Source organism: Hyaena hyaena, unplaced genomic scaffold (genome assembly GCF_003009895.1).
Source record: "Hyaena hyaena isolate Hyena2069 unplaced genomic scaffold, ASM300989v1 scaffold_304, whole genome shotgun sequence".
In the NCBI taxonomy this organism is placed as follows: domain Eukaryota; kingdom Metazoa; phylum Chordata; class Mammalia; order Carnivora; family Hyaenidae; genus Hyaena; species Hyaena hyaena.
Window position 1 is genome coordinate 306,000 of NW_024080937.1, and position 16,983 is coordinate 322,982.

A 16,983-nucleotide genomic window follows, 5' to 3' on the forward strand; every position below is an offset into this window, starting at 1 on the left:
AAAACTCACTGTTGGGCAGGCTCCAGACACTTTCATAATTAAACACTCCACTCTAATAGTTAATAAAGTTCTTGGTCCTCAATGAGTCGCTTCCTAGCTACACAAATGTTAAACAAGTGACTTGCCTCTAATTCTTATGCCAACATGAAGCTTGTATGAAGACTACAGGAGATAATAGATGCAATTTAGCATCTTGCTTGGCACAAAGTAAGCACATGATAATAATTACTAATAAAAACAATAAGCCACCATTTAATTGTCACATCTTCAGAGATGTGGCTAACACTATGGCTGGCATTAATGAGGTATCAAAGAAATGTAACATTCCCTTACATGAAAATTAAAGCTGGGTGACAAAACGAAGACACCTAACATGGAATCATCAGTGAACCGTATTAACCAGTGTATCTTTATAGACAGATAAAAAGTACATGCTCATAATGCAAATCTGAGAAAGAAAGAAACGAATGTGATTCCAAGGTTAGTGAGGTATTCCCCCCTATATTTTCATGTTATACATCCCATCACCAACCTTACCGTAATACAGCTTCATGAAAATGTAAATGTCTTCTTAAAAGCTAATCTGGCATGAGAACTTAGTTCTCTTCAATCAACCCAAAATAAAGTCCCACTCTTACCCACTAGTCCTATTTACATTATGTAATAAACATTACATTGTAATATTATATTGTGTTACCCTCTCATTAAATTATAAACTCTATGGAAGTACAGTTTGTTGCTTTCATTCACCACTGTGTTCTCAGCACTAAGAACAATGCCTGGCATCTGGTGGATGTTCAGTAAATAGCTGGCAGACTAAAAAAAGAGTAACATCAGATTCTTTGAGTGTCATTTGTATTTCTTCATTTTACCCCAAGGTAATTAAAAGAGTGCTTATTAGTACATGTAAATCATACTCCCTACAGCTCTACTTAATGTGTACCACACTGAATGCTGGGTTTTTTATATACATTATCCCCTTTCTTTAATCCTTAAAAGTCCTAAATGTAATTCCCATTATCCCCATTTAACAGATGAAGAAACAGGCTCAAGTAGTATAAAAACACTGCTAACTGGCAAAATCAATATGCAAACTTCAACCTTCCTGAGCCCAAACCAATCTTCTTAATAAAACTAAAGCTCACTTTTTCTCTGAAATATAAATAATGTTCAGGCTGCTAGCTTGATTCCATAGGTGCTCAATAACAAACTGAGGAAAAAATCTAGGAAGCAAACATGTCAATCCAATTTGGTAAATTCTTCAAAGTTCTAAGGCTCACCTTGTTGAATGACTATTGAATCCAGTCTGAGTTTCATCTCCGCACGTTCCACTATTCTTTCTTCCACAGTGTTATCAGTTATAAAGCGGAACACTCGGACTGTCTTGGTTTGTCCAATTCTATGTGCCCGGTCCTAGGCAAATTACCATGTTACTTTGAATACAGTTAAAAACTCACATAAATAACATCTGATTATGTATACTGGCAAACAAAATATTCTCAAGAATGAAACAGTTTTTAAGGTAACAAAAGTACTCTGAAAATAGATTTGTATTACATTTATATTTCTTAGATTCTCAAAGTTTCTCCATTTCAGTAAGATTAATTCGTTATCTCACAAGGAAAACTTTTAGGAGGTATGAACACATCAGATACTAAGTCTGTGAGAAACTATCTGGTTACTTTTACCAGGTTACACGGACATAAAATTCACATCTCTAGATATAACAAAGTTATAATTTTTAAGTCAAATAATAAAAAATTTTCCTGAATCTATCTTTCTTAGGTTTAAATTTACTTTTCTATAGTTTTATTAAATTTATTTTTGAAACAGAGAGACACAGCATGAGCAGGGGAGGGGCAGGGGGAGAGGGAGACAGAGAATCCAAAACAGGCTCCAGTCTCTGAGCTGCCTGCACAGAACCCGATGCAGGGCTCGAACCCACTAACCACAGGATCATGACCTGAGCAGAAGTCGGACGCTTAACCAACTGAGCCACCCAGGTGCCCCTATTTTTCTTAAGTTTAAATTCAAACTGCCTTTCCACTTAAATCATATATAAAGTTTCACTGTTTAATTAGGGAAAGGAGTAACATGAATAAAAGAATTCCACAAACAATGTAAAAATCCTAATCCTTAAATATCGCCCAATTAACTACAAGTAGTCAAATTAAATTCCATTTGTTTAACTTCTGTTAAGTTCACAAAACACATTTTTATAAAACATCCCTATTTCTAATTGATCAATATTCCTCAACTACCCTTATAAAAAGTACAGGATAAAAGCAACCAACACCAGTTATGGTCACCAACATTATGTATCCAGTACCAAATGTAAGAAATTTTTAACTTTTCATATTTATCTACAGATCACAAATCTTTTCAACCTAAGAATGACCTTCCTGATATAGCCAAAGTACTCCCACACATGGGTACAAATTTGGTAGGGAGGTTTGTAGTTCACCAAACCGGTTTCCCTTTCTTCCTAAGGCACAACTGTACTTTTACCAATTGTCTTGCACCCAGCTATGTGACTGAGTGCTGGCCAATAAGCGTGAAGACACTTGCAGGTCTGACCCAGAAAAAAATTTCCTTGGCAATCCTCAGGTCTCTCTCACACCCCTTCTACCATCAGAATATACAGGATATAGCTGGACTCCAAGGTCCTAAAATATGGCAAAACTATAAAGATGGAAATACCCTGCTTTAGATGAAAGTTCACCTATAAAATATCCTCACTGAATTATTAGGTCAGAGAAAAATAATATGCTACTGGGTTTAAGTCACTGACATTTGTAGACTATTAGCTTGCTCTAATGAAAATATTAAGCACAGAATATATTTACTGTTATCTCTTACCATAGCTTGGAGATCTACTTGAGGATTCCAATCTGAATCATACAAAATTACTACATCTGCAGTAGCAAGATTAATGCCAAGACCACCAGCACGTGTACTTAACATGAAAACAAACTTTGTGCTGTTTGGTTCATTGTATGCATTGATGGAATCCTATAGACAGAAAATAAAACAAATGTCAGGAAACTATTTTATCTGATTATTTTTTACCTTCCCCCTTGGATTTTACTTACTTGTCTCTCATCATGGGGTGTCTGCCCGTCCAATCTACAGTACTCATAATTTCTCCACATGCAATAATCTTCCAAAATATCTAATACCCTTGTCATCTGACTGAAGATTAGTACTCGTGAACCTGTTAGCAAATAGAATAGCCCATTTTCAGAAGCTTCAAGAGTAAAAAAAATGTATTTAAAAATTTAAGGCTAACTAAAACTAAGACTAACCAATTACCGCCCTTAATTCCAAGTTACCTAGTTGGGCGTCAGAAAAAAACTATACATTATTTACATATCCAAGTCAGTCATTCTCTACATTTTTCCCATCGTGGCACAAATGGAAAAGGGGGGAAATCTGTACAACACACTGAAGTAAACAGAAAAGGGTATTTGTTCTGGTGTGGGATGTCTTGCCATCCCAAGGCTGAGAGAACCATTCTTTTTATTCCACATACATTTAAAAGTAACCTTCCATCACCACCACAATTCTCCCATGTGCAGGGCCCTGAACATCCCCTAACACACTCAAAACCATCTCATTCTAGTTCTAAAGACCCCATTCCAGATCAAAAGACCAGAATATAAATGTGGCCTCACATCTACACTGGTCATCCTTCACTTATGCCATGATTCAAGTTATCCAACTGCCTTCCATTTCTTCAGCCAGCTGAACAATGCCTTCAGTAGAATGATCAAGGATCATTATAAAAAATGATTATGAAATTATCTTATTTTGGAAGCTGACACCAATGATCCGCTGTTGTCTCACCTTCTTGTACCTGAAATACTAACGATGCTCAACAGGTCTCATTTTTCTTACAGGGCTTAATACAGCTTTCATTAATATCTGAGTATTCCTACCAAGTTCTTGCTATTCCTCTCCACCAACTCAATCCTTTAATTACTACTCAGCTTTCAAGGAAAGCATTTTTAGAAAATATATTTCCACAAAAAGGTATAAAAGCAATAAAGAAAAAAGTAAACCAATTCACTGACAACTCTTAGAAGGTTTTTGATAGTCAATATCCTAAAGGAGACTGGTACAAAAATCATTCTTATCAAGACATTGAGAAAAACAAATGGAAAAATTTTAAATCTGTATATTTCACATTACGGAATAATTTGTGTATAAAGTGTTTTAATGTCTAGGACTAGTTTCAAAATCTGAGAGGAGTAAAGAGGAGAAAAAAGTTTTGCCATAAATTTGTAATTGTTGCAGCTGGTATCATACTAAATTCGTTCTACTGTCCTGTATTTTAAGTACATCTCTACACATACTACAGACATACTCATTTTCATATAAAAACTCAACATGTTATAAACAAATAAACAAAACTGCTTTGGGTCCATGCACATGCTTAATAATTCATAATTTATTGTTTAATTTGTTTAAATTTAGATAACTAATTGCTATTTAATAATTATATAAAAACCCACATAAATAATTGAAAAACAATACGACGGATACAACACTTCTACCAAAGTATCTGAGAGCTGTGTAAAGTGGAAAGAGTATTCTTGGCATTTTACTACAAAAAACTGATATATGTGGGAAAACATACATAAAATGAGAACTCTCTCCCAAAGTCCAAGAGTATAACTGCCCTGACTACTGACCAGTACGAAGATTTATCAGCCTAAAAATGGGGGGTGGGGTGGGGGGAGAATGAAGCTCAGATAATGGCTAGAAATTTTTAAATGACCCACACTCAACTTTATAAAGTACCAGATTAGTAATTTCAAATTATAGTGGTCCCTCATTTTACATTAGAATTTTAAAACAGTTTTCATCACTTCTCAATTTGATACTAGTAACACAGATACCTTGTTCTTTCAATTTAGGGAGCAGCTTGTCTAACACCACCATTTTGCCACTGTTGGTAACTAGATGCATATCTGTCGTGTAAGGTGGACCAGGTTCAGCTCCATCAAAGAGATATGGATGATTACAGCATTTCCTCAACTGCATCAGGATGTTCAATAACCTCATTTTGTCCATCTTCCCTGCAGAATTTAGTATATCTATATCCTTCATTAATATCCGAGTATACCTATTGAGAAGAAAAACATTTTAAAAGGGCTCAAGTGTTCCCTCCCCTGCCTCAACCCAAAAATATCTGTAAAGAACCAATCAACTTCTAAGATGTAATTAGGAGTTTACCATCTATTATAACATTTTCCTTTTTCGTGGTTTTTCTTTATTGCCCCCATTGTTCCAATGTTCACACTTATACTTTGGGCCTTTAGGTCCAAAATAGTATGGGATGAATTAAAAGAAAGCAGAATGACACAACATTAACTAATCAAAACTAACACTTAAGCTTTAAATGTAATTTTAATTTATAGTCTTTTCCAATGGAAGAGTGCTACCATTCAACTACAATTCAATGTAGCTAATGTAGCATTTGCATAAGAATGTGAGGATCTGGGAGGGGAGAAGAATCATGATACGGTAAGGCATGATGATGAGAAAAAAAATGAAAATGTGATTTAAATATAAACAGAAGTACATGAGGGGAGAAGGAGATATGAGGGCAGTAACGCTATAGCCATAGATGGATTGTAAAAAGCCTTGAAAGCCTATCAAGAACTTAAACATCCTGCAGGTAAGACAAATCTGTCTAAATACCAAAGTTTCAAGACTTTGAATCCTCTAAATAAAATAATTTCAATAACCTAAAGCAATCTATGCTTAACAATTCCAGTTATGAGGCATAAAATATTCATGGTAGACCTTTCCATCACATTTCTGACTGATAAAAAAGTTCACCAGTGTTTAACTACAAAAGATTTCTCTTCCCTAAATTTGAACTCATGTTGTAGTTCTGTTATTTTAGAGCCATACAAGACAAGCCTGATAGCTTTGAACCTTATAAAAGCTTTCCAGAAGTTCTGAGGACATTTAGGATGGACTACCTACCACAATAGTCATTTCTTTCCCAGATAATGTGCCCATTTCTTACATTCTATTCTTTGTCTTTTTACCAACAACTCCAGCCACTTACAAATACTTACCAAGTACAGAATTAAATACGCTTGAAATATAGTGTAATCAGTGAAGAATAAAAGGCTATTTGTCTCCTTTGAACACTATGTTTATATTAATATATGCTAAGATAACACTGTCTTTTTTTTTACAGCCTCTTCACTTTGTAGATTCACAATGACCTATCTATAAAAAAATTTTTTTTAATAACACCATAAAACCTGAGAAAAGAGGGGAAAAAAAAAGAAAAGAGACAAGACAAAACTTACAAGGGTTTTAACGTTCTTATTACCCTCTAGAGAAGTGTTTAAAAATAGCTACCATGTATTACCACCATAAATTCACAAAAGGACAGTTTATCCTGCCTAAAGTAACACATGAACTCAGAATGAAGTCTTATAAATTAAATATATATAGCTTTGTGAACTAAAAAAAAGAAAGCACCTAAATTTTCTATCTCTACAATCTCCAACTTCATCAGCGATTAGCACTAATCCACCATCCAGTATTTGTGAACCACCAAGTTAACCATATGTCTACATCTGTGCCATCAATTTCTTTTTAAAAAACCCAAGTAGAGGGGTTTAGAGAGAGAGATATATATATATATATATCCCTTTTTAGTTAAATGCTAAATTTAATCCTTGGATTCATGAACGTCCCATCCTGATTCTGTCAGCTATTAGTTTCAAGTCTTTGTATTATAAATTTAATTAGCAAGTCCTAAGTCATCTGACCAGAAAACTCTTCAGTCTGAGTTCACAGAGCAAACAGGAATTCCTTGAAGACACAATTAGGAAAACAAAACCCAACCGAAGTTAGTGAATAGTGATTTCAAAACATCTAAGAACACATACCATTCCCTTTGCATTTTGCTGAGACCAACATAGATTTTTACTTCCTTCTTTGGAGGTAAGCTCTTTTCAACATCAGCTTTAATTCGACGAAGGAGGAATGGACGCAAAACCTTTAAGATTCAAAAAGAAATGGAGATGACCTTATTTTATACGCATTGAGGATCTCAAGATTGTTTATGATATGGAAATTTATCTATTTTTTAGGACTTCTCCCTTCCAAATATATAATTTATTACCAAATTCCTACAGGGTAATACAAGATCATTACTTATTCAATACATAAAATCAATATATGCTTGCTATGTTGTCATAAAATACTAAAAATATTAAGTATTGATGCTTTCAACAATCACTGACTGTCAGGATTAAAACTAGTTATAGTCCTCCCTTACTTGTGTATTAACCACAGTCTGGAAACAGATGATCCTCATAACATATTATAAGGTCAGTAAAAGCCTAATGCTATGGCATAATGCCTAATGTCCTTCATCTTACTTCATCTCATCATAAGAAGAAGGGTAATACAGTACAGTAAGGTATTTTGAGAGACCGTATTTATATAACTTATATTACAGAGTATTACAATTATCCTATTTTATAATTACTGTTATAATCTATTACCTTACCTAATATATAAATTAAACTATCACAGATATGTATGTATAAGAAAAAACACCCCTATGTACAGGGTTTGGTACTATCCATGGTTTCAGGCATCCACTGGGAATCTTGGAATGGATCACCTGCAGACAGAGGTGGTGGAGAAGGAGGGACAAGACAGGACTACTGTACGTGCAGGTAGATTGTCCAACAATACTTCACGCTACACTCACATTTAAATGATTTTATGGTTAAGGTTTTTAAGTTTACTACCCTTTTGGTGGGTGGCTGGATGGGTGAAATAGGTGATGGGGATTAAGGAGTGCACTTATGATAAGCACTGGTGATGTACTAAATTGTTGAATCACTGTACTGTACACCTGAAACTAACACTGTACATTACCTATACTGCAATTAAAATGAAAACTTAGTAAAAGAAACTTTACCACCCTTTTTCATGGAAGTAGACCATACATAGAGTACACAAATCATGACTATACAATTCAATAAATTTTAATCAAGTAAACAAACCCATTAACTACCTACCACCTAGATAAAAACAGAATACTGCAGAAATCCCTCTTACAACCGTCCCAGTCACTATTCTCCTTTTTGTCCCCAAAGGTAAACAATATTCTTACATTTAACATCCTAGATTAATTTTACCTATTATTTTTAACCTCACCCACATACAGTGTATCTGTTGTATTTTTGTACATTTCATCTCATTTTTTATTCAGCATGTCTGTAAACCTATCTGTGTTGTATTATATGCAGTTCATTTTCATAAAAAAATTTAAAATATCTATAAAACTAAAAATTTTTATTTGTATCTTCCTATGTTCTATTTACACTAGCTTGTAAAAATACAGCAACAAATTAAAAACTGGTTAAAGAATCATCAACACTTCCTAATATCATCATGTAAGGAAGCTAGTATAATCTTAGCTGAGAGCCAGCACCAACTGCCAGACATGTTAGTGAAGACCTTCAGCCCCACTGGCCCTTTTCTAGAATTGTCCAGGTAAATGTAGGGGACAAATCGTGGTTAAAACCAGCAAAGAAACCACTCAGCCAACCCATAAATTCTGGAGTTAATAAAATATATACTATTAAGGGTTTTTTTTTTTTAGGGGGGGTGGGGGGTGTTGGGAGTATGTGGAAATAATAGATAACTGATACATCAAGTAAGAATGATCTCATTCATAAGTACACATATGCTGATTCTGAATATCCTCTCATCATGAGACCACAGGAACTATGGTGGGAATTTCAAGACGGAGTACAAAAAGGTAGCTACCAGGCCTCTTCTCCCCAATTTGATAAACATCTTCATACTACTCTCTGAATAAAATACACAGAGATGCCAAAAGTGGATGGTTCGGTCACGTGGACTGTTTTAGCTTGCTTTACGTACATGTGCCTATTTATTAAAGCAAAGTCTACATATATACTCCACACTCTTTCCAGTAAATGAATCTAAATTCACTGCTTACATGCTTAAATGCCATGTAAATTGAAACAAATAGGTCTAGGAGATTATGACCTTCAAATACTTAATATAATTCAGTTTCAGTACATGGGAATTTTAAAACACATTACAATTAATTTATATAGAAACACATATTTGAACATTCATGAACTTAATTACTCTCCTGTTCAAATATCCACTATGAACTAAGCATTGTGCTAGAGATACAAATGTAACACATTTCCTGACTTTGTATTTACCTTACACAACAAGAAAAACATTTGTAAGTTAAACATTTCAAAACTATGCAAAGTCCTATGTTAGAATGCCATGATTATTGAAGATGGATACAAAGAAATTTCTAGGCTGGCCTTGTCCTGGGTAGTCAGTGGAAGAAGTGACATTAGCACTGAGTGCTGGACTAGATACAGAAAGCAGGGGAAAATAGGAAAGAAGATTATTAGGTGCAGCAGAAAGGACACGCAAAGACAAAGAGACTGAAATTAGCACAATGTTTACAGAAAATTGATAGTGAGGTAATTCTAACAAAGTAAACTGATATAAGAAGTGAAACAGCAGTTAGAGAATGTCAGAAAGTTAAATCATGGGGGTTGGGAAGGAATGCTGCCTTGCAATGCCCAGCACTTGCAATGCCCAGCAACACGTTTGGTTGTCACAAATGGGGACATACTATTGGCATGTAGTGGGTAAAAAAAAAAGTATTAAGAATGCTGTTAAACAGGAAAACCACCTTCCCTGTTATTATCTAGATTGAAATGTCAATACGAGTGGAGAATCCCTGAGTTAGGTCATGAAAGGCCTTGTATGCCATGCTTACAAGGTCTGGCTTTATTCTGCTAATCAGGCTATCTTAATCTGGGTTGTATTTGAGAAATACAACCTACCAACCAACTTTCACTTGTGAATCTTCGTGAAGACGGAACAAAGCTACGTATCACAACAAAAACTTACCAACTGTGCTCACAATGCACTATTAGCAATTGCTTATACACGGTCACTGAATTTAAGAACAAAAGACTGACCCCATTAGCCTTTGAGAACCACATCTCTTAAACCTGGATTACTTTTTCCATTTATTAAATTAGGACTTCATCCTAGGTTCTAACTCTAAAAGCACCATACATCACCCTGCTTCCACTTGTTAAGATCAAATAGTAAGTGACAGGATTCAAATAGATTGATTCTGCGGGGCATCTAGGTGGCTCAGTTGGTGAAGCACCCAACTCTTGATTTCAGCTCATGTCATGATCTCATAATTCGTGAGATCAAGCCCACATCGGGCTCTGTGCTGTGGGTGCAGAGTCTGCTTGGGATTCTTTCTCTCTCCCTCTCTCTCTGCCACTGCCTCACTGGGTCTTTCTTTCTCAAAATTAAAGAAATAAACTTAAAAAAAAAAAAATAGATCTGATTCTGGTCACTATGTCTTTTTTTGTTAACAGAAAAATAATCCACTAATTTAAACCTCTACTCATGTTTCCCAGTAGAAATATGCTTTTTAACCTATTCCAAAATACTTACCATATGAAGCCTCTCAACTAGCTTTTGATCCCCAAGGCAATTGTTTGTATCAAACCATGAATCAAAGTCCTGGATTAACAAAACAAAAATATATTAAGATCAGAAATATTAACTACCAGTAATTAACTACAAATACCCTATTTATGCTAGATGTAACAACGATTTCTCGAATTAGTTTAGTATTTGAGTTGTAAATAGAAAAACTCATAAAACTCATTTGGTTCAATCCCATAGATTTCATGTGTCACTGTTAGCAATTAATTTTAGAACTACTTTGAGAATCAGATTACTTCCTACACAATTTTCTCAAAAACACCAAGATAACAAATTTCACAATGAAAAAAAAAAAAAACATTGGAAGGCAAATTCTGTAGAAATAGAGAATTAATATTCTTGAAAAATATCTTTCTTTAGAAAAGCTTAAGAATTAAAATCACTTTAGTTTGTTCTCTAAGGCTACTCAGACTACTCAAACACAAAGCTTCCAGAGCAACAGTCAATTTTAATTAAACTTACTAAATTACCAGCATTTCATTAGTATTTGGGTCGGATCTGAAAAAGGATAGATAACAGTTCCATATTCTTCTCTCTTTAGCACATTTGATATATATTTGTGCTTTGTTAGTAAGCATAATCTTAAAATTAATGGTGTTAACTACATCAAAACTTTAACAGATTACTAAACAAAGTGTCAATGCAGTAAGAAAAAGAAATAATCTCAAGCAAAAATGTCAAAATACATAAAGCAGAACTGAAGTATTTTTGTGAGATTAAACGTCTTCCAAGAACACAAACTTCTCTATTCTTTTTAAATGATCCTTAACACAACAATCCAAAATTATCCCTTTTGGAACTTATTGAGTTCCTTAAAGCCACACCCATACCCAGGCCTGTGCTTGGGCGCATGCTCGCTCTCTCTCCAGCCATGGAAACAAAATTAAAAAATGAACTCTGGTTCAGCAAAACACTGATTCATAAAATGATATTAAAATCAAAAGACACAGGGGTGCCTGGTGGCTCACTCTGCTGAGCATGCAACTTCAGCTCAGGTCATGATCTCAGTTTGTAGATTTGAGCCCCATGCAGGGCTCTGTGCTGACAGCTGGGAGCTCTGGAGCATGCTTCAGATTCTGTGTCTCCCTCTCTCCCTCTGCCCCTCTCCAGCTTGCATTCTCTCTCTCTCTCAAAAATAAATAAATGAACTTTAAAAAATTAATTAAAAAAAAAATTAAAAGACACAAACAAGCAAACTCTCAGGAGGCCTAGAAAAACCTCGGTAGGTTACACCAGGCCATATAAAAGTTGAAAAGTTAACAATTATCTCAAGCAAGGCTGAAAGGTCAATTTTATGATGAAAATATATAGCACTGAACAAATCCATTAATGTTCCAACCAGGCAACAGTAAGACATACTTACGTCTGCTGAATTAAAGACATCTGGCAACAAAAAGTTGAGAAGTGACCAGAGCTCGTGCAAGTTGTTTTGAAGAGGTGTTCCAGTTAATAATAGTCGATTTGTAGTCTTGAATTCCCTCACTATTTCTGACAACTGAAAGAACCAAATTCATCATTAGAAGATTCTACATATTGATCAAATTCTAAATGAAGGCACAAATGATTTTCACTTCCAAATACCAAATTACCTTGGATTTTTCATTTTTGATCCTGTGAGCTTCATCTATAACTAAGTACCTCCAATTAAATTTTTTGAAAACAGACTTCTCTTTTATAAGCATTTCATAAGATGTTACACATACATCCCATTCTCCTGGTAATAAAACGTCTCTGACAAAAGCAGCCTAAGCAGCAAGAGAAAAAATTTACATTAGGCAGAAATAAACTATACACTTAATGTATTGATGACAAGTAATCTATTACATAAAAGAGGGGAGAACTATTAAAAAGGAATAGTTACTTGTAGTATGCAAGCATCTAGAACTGGCTCAAACTAACTTCATTAATCATTTTAACTAATCATTTTTAAGCGTCAGGGCCATTTAGTAAAAAAAAAAAAAAATTTGACAAGTTGATCGTTGCAAAATTCAATAAACTAACCCTTCAGTGTCTTCTTTTATCATTTCCAATAGGTGCTAAAATTCTTCGGAGACAGGTTTAGGCAAAGGAGTGTGTGGTTTGTGCCATAAAGTGAAGACTCAAGGAGGTTTCACAGTTAACCATTTTCATTTCTTTCATACTTACAGATCTATTTAAGGCTTTGCTAGTATAAGTCTTATTTTACAAGTAAATAAACTAAAGCAAAAAGTGGTTTAAATTGGGCTCCAAGACATAAAAAGCAATTTGGTAACTTAAAATACCCAAAGTATCTATAATAAAAGAAAAAGAAATCTATAATCATACCTGATTGTTAAATCAAAAGGAAACAAAATTAAGTACATTTACTTTCAACATAGTACATTTTAAAATGTGAACTTCATATTCTCAAAAGTATCCTTATTTCCTTCCAAAAAAATGTCAATTGACCAACATTTTATTTCATTAAATACCATACCAGCTAACCAAAATACTGTAACTGGCTCAATCCATCTTTAAAAACTACCATGACTATTAATTACCATTATGTATATCAATCTAAAAAACTTCTTTAAACAAGGATGTTGCTTCTAGAATGAGAAGATGCCCTTTGATTTTATACAACCAATCTCAAAATAAAAGAAACAAACTATATTCATACAGCATGATACAATCTACAACTTCTTTTCCCCAGTAGGTCTTTTCTTGACCACCAAAAGAGTATGATATCTGTAAATTATGAATACTTGTGAAGACCAAGTTTACTACTGGAGTCCTTTTATCCTCTTCTAATTACTACCTCCCCTAAACCTAAACTCAAATTTAGTATCAAAAATATAAGGGAATATGAAAAGCTTACTCTTTGCTCTTTATCTCCTATCAAACAAACAGATCTAAGTGTTGGTACCCATCTCTTGAATTCACTCATCCAGTTGTGTAATGTAGACTTAGGAACCAAAACCATATGAGGACCAGGAATGTTTCTATAGTGTTTCATGTACCCAAGAAGAGAAATTGTTTGAAGAGTCTTTCCCAAGCCCTGAAAGAGTAACCAAAAAGCAATGAAAAACAAAAACAAAGTAGACATCCATATTTGTATTTCCTGACATATAAAAACATTTCGAAGAAAAGCTATGTGTTTATAATAGCTAACAAATGGCAAGCACACTTTATGTGTCGAGTTCAGCAGTGTTGTTTTTTAATCTTCAGAGGTCTATAAAGAAGTACTATTACCACACCCATAAGGCCCAGAAGTTTAAGTGACTTTCCCAAGAGTCACACAGCAGGGCTAGAATTAAGACCCTTTTCTTCTGAGTCCATACTTCATCCATAAAATTAAGTGTTTTAGCACTATCACTGTATGGAAATTCTGAAACATTAACTACGTAACTAATAAGCAGTAAATGAGGTAAATGTTTTGAGACAGAATTGTACAAGCTACCACCCTTGAGAAAATATTCATTGATGAAAAATTACCTTCACCTGTTTTACAGAAGTGGAGGGAAATGGCCAAAACACTTTACTACAAAAGTCTGTCAAGAGCATGTTTCTCAAAATGCATTACTTCTGACATATTTTCAATGACAAAATATGGCCTTCTAAAAAACTACCAAACACATACCATTTCATCTGCAAGGATACCATTGATGCCATTCTCATACAAAGAAATGAGCCAATTCAATCCTCGGACCTGATAATCTCTCAGTTTACCCCATTTTACATCTAAAAATAAAAGAAAAAACACAATGCGTATTTTAAAAATACAAGAAATAAAGAAAAGCAGTCCCTTTGATCTGATACTCAAGTACTCAGGTATAACTTGGATCTGCACCAAGTTTACTCTCACTTTTCTGTCTTCAATTTTTCAAGTCATTAGAGGCAACCACTGTGATCTCAAGCAGAGAAGGAGCAGGTGGGACACAGGGAGAATAACCCAGTGTAAAAAATATGACTGTAAAGCATCAGATTACCTACCCCAATCACTCAGTTCCTATGTTACCAATATATACTGGTACTAGAGACTCTCTTTCCTCTTTATATCCTTTTTTAATGTTATCACAAATGTTTTTAAACCAAGTGTTTTCATCTTCCATAATAACCTAGAGACATTCTCTGGGGATTTAGTTTTCCTCCTAACAAAGGGGAAATAAGACAAGATATACAGAAATTGTTTTTCCTTTACCTTTCATAAGTTACGTTTTTAACAGGTTCAAAAGAGACAATATCTCTTCTGGGTTTTACTATACATTTCCCACCCGAATAATTACTAAGTATGTATATCAAAATCACCACAGTTTTTTTTATTTTTTTTTTAATCTTTTTTTTTTTTTAATGTTTTATTTATTTCTAGGAGAGAGAGAGAGAGACAGTGTGAGCAGGGGAGGGTCAGAGAGAGAGGGAATCACAGACTGAAACAGGCTCCAGGCTCTGAGCTGGCCGTCAGCACAGAGCCCGACGCGGGGCTCGAACCCAGGAACCGCGAGATCATGACCTAAGCGAAAGTCGGACGCTTAACCGACTAAGCCACCCAGGCGCCCCAGATTGCTGAATTTCTAACCAGATCCTGTCTTGCCTTCTTGCCTGAAGTTTGACCTGCTAAGAGTTCAAGTTACAGTTCATTTAAATAACAAGTCCAAATTGTAGGTCCTATATTGACCTTTATAAATTTTTGCTGTTGTTAACAACCACTATGATCACACAAACGAGTTATCCAGTAAGACAGAGAAACGAGATCAGAAAAAAAAAAAGGTCAAGCTTCAGTAAAGACTAATGTGCTACCACACAATCAAGGTTATATATAAGTAAAACTTAAACCTGGTTAACCAGGTTTTCTTTTGGAAAACCATTAAAAACAAATGTTTCAGAAAAAAAAATTTTAAACTAACTTCATACAAAATCCTGAGATCAGTTAACGGAAGTCTTCATGAAGTGCTTTTCTTTACACATTAAGTTTTCTTATCTGGGGAAAATATAAGGCAAAATCCATTCCTAGTTTTACATATACATTCAGACAACAATAGACACAGTGGCATTTTATGCCCCTTTGAAATACAGCACCATTATTAATATACTAACATTTCCATCTAAAAAACCCTGAATTTTCACATTCAGTAAGTATCAAAAGATTACTAAAAATTCCCTTTATAAATTACAGCCAAAACAAATCCAAAACATTAACCAAACAATGTTTCAAAGGGGATTCTTGAAAAAATCAAGTAGTTATAAATACATATAACATACATGATGGAGAGTCTTCAAATCTAGTGCAAACATTGGTTGCTTTAGAGCTTTCTGTTAATAGTTCTTCATCCTCCTCTTGCTCTGTTCTACGATGTCGGTAGCTGTCAAGTTCATGATAAAATCAACTGATTAGCACTTTAAACTACCAGCTACTATTTCAACATAACAGTCAAAATGGCTGACCCAGATTCCACAATAATTTTCAATAGGCATTTACATTAAGACCAGAAAAGTGAACAATAGGTATTAGTAAATTTAAACCTGAAATGTTTTACATGGCTTTCTAAAATATATATGATGCAATTACGACAACAGTGTAACAACTGAAGTAATGTGATAATCTCATTTCAAGGAGCTATACAGTCAGAAAGATCTCCTAATTTGTAATTTAAAGGTACTTTTTAAAGTATGTTTGCCAGGAAGGAAAAAAATCTAAAGATCAACATTTTAAAAACTACAGCCTTCAAAAGGACAAGACTGTGTCATCTGGGACAACATGAATGGACCCAGAGGATATTAAGTGAAGTAAGTCAGATTGAGAAAGACAAATACCACAGGACTTCACTCATAAATGAATCCTTAAAAAAAATAAAAAGTAGAATCAGAACTATAAAAAAAAACAGAGAACTGAGTTGTCAGATGGAAAAGGGTGGGGCACTAAGGCAAAATGGGTGAATGGAAGAGAGAGATCTAGGCCTCCAGTTATGCAAAGAGTATGTCACAGAAATGAAAAGCAAGGCACAGGAATGCAATCGATAATATTATGACAGCCATGCAATGGAACAAATGGTAGCTATACTTATGGGGAACATAGCATAATGTATAAACTTGTCCTATCAATTAAGCTGTACACTCAAAACTAATGTCCACTATGTCAACTATACTCAAAAACAAAAATAAAACTACGACTATCACTGTGGTCATAATATAGGATAATGTACAGTTGTGGGATCACTGCTGCACACCTGAAGTAATGTAACAATGTGTGTCAACTATCCTTCTATTAAAAATAAATACACTTTAAAATACTTAAAATCAGGGCGCCTGGGTGGCTTAGTCGGTTAAGCGTCCGACTTTCGCTTAAGTCATGATCTCGCGGTTCGTGGGTTCGAGCCCCGCGTCGGGCTCTGTGCTGACTGCCAGCTCAGAGCCTGGAGCCTGTTTCAGAGTCTGTGTCTCCCT

The 16,983-nt window shown here is 34.6% G+C and overlaps 1 protein-coding gene across 1 annotated transcript in view; it reads right to left on the reverse strand.

Moving 5' to 3' along the window:
- SMARCA5 (SWI/SNF related, matrix associated, actin dependent regulator of chromatin, subfamily a, member 5) overlaps positions 1–16,983 on the reverse strand; it is a 35,904-nt gene that overhangs the window by 9,068 nt on the left and 9,853 nt on the right. The window contains exons 4-14 of the mRNA XM_039248213.1: positions 15,802–15,902; positions 14,183–14,283; positions 13,421–13,600; positions 12,174–12,329; positions 11,948–12,079; positions 10,531–10,599; positions 6,921–7,030; positions 4,902–5,128; positions 3,093–3,214; positions 2,860–3,012; positions 1,281–1,413 (exon numbers count right to left, since the gene is read on the reverse strand). Of these exons, the coding sequence (XP_039104144.1) occupies positions 1,281–1,413; positions 2,860–3,012; positions 3,093–3,214; positions 4,902–5,128; positions 6,921–7,030; positions 10,531–10,599; positions 11,948–12,079; positions 12,174–12,329; positions 13,421–13,600; positions 14,183–14,283; positions 15,802–15,902 (1,484 nt within the window). The remainder of the gene's footprint in view (positions 1–1,280; positions 1,414–2,859; positions 3,013–3,092; positions 3,215–4,901; positions 5,129–6,920; positions 7,031–10,530; positions 10,600–11,947; positions 12,080–12,173; positions 12,330–13,420; positions 13,601–14,182; positions 14,284–15,801; positions 15,903–16,983) is intronic.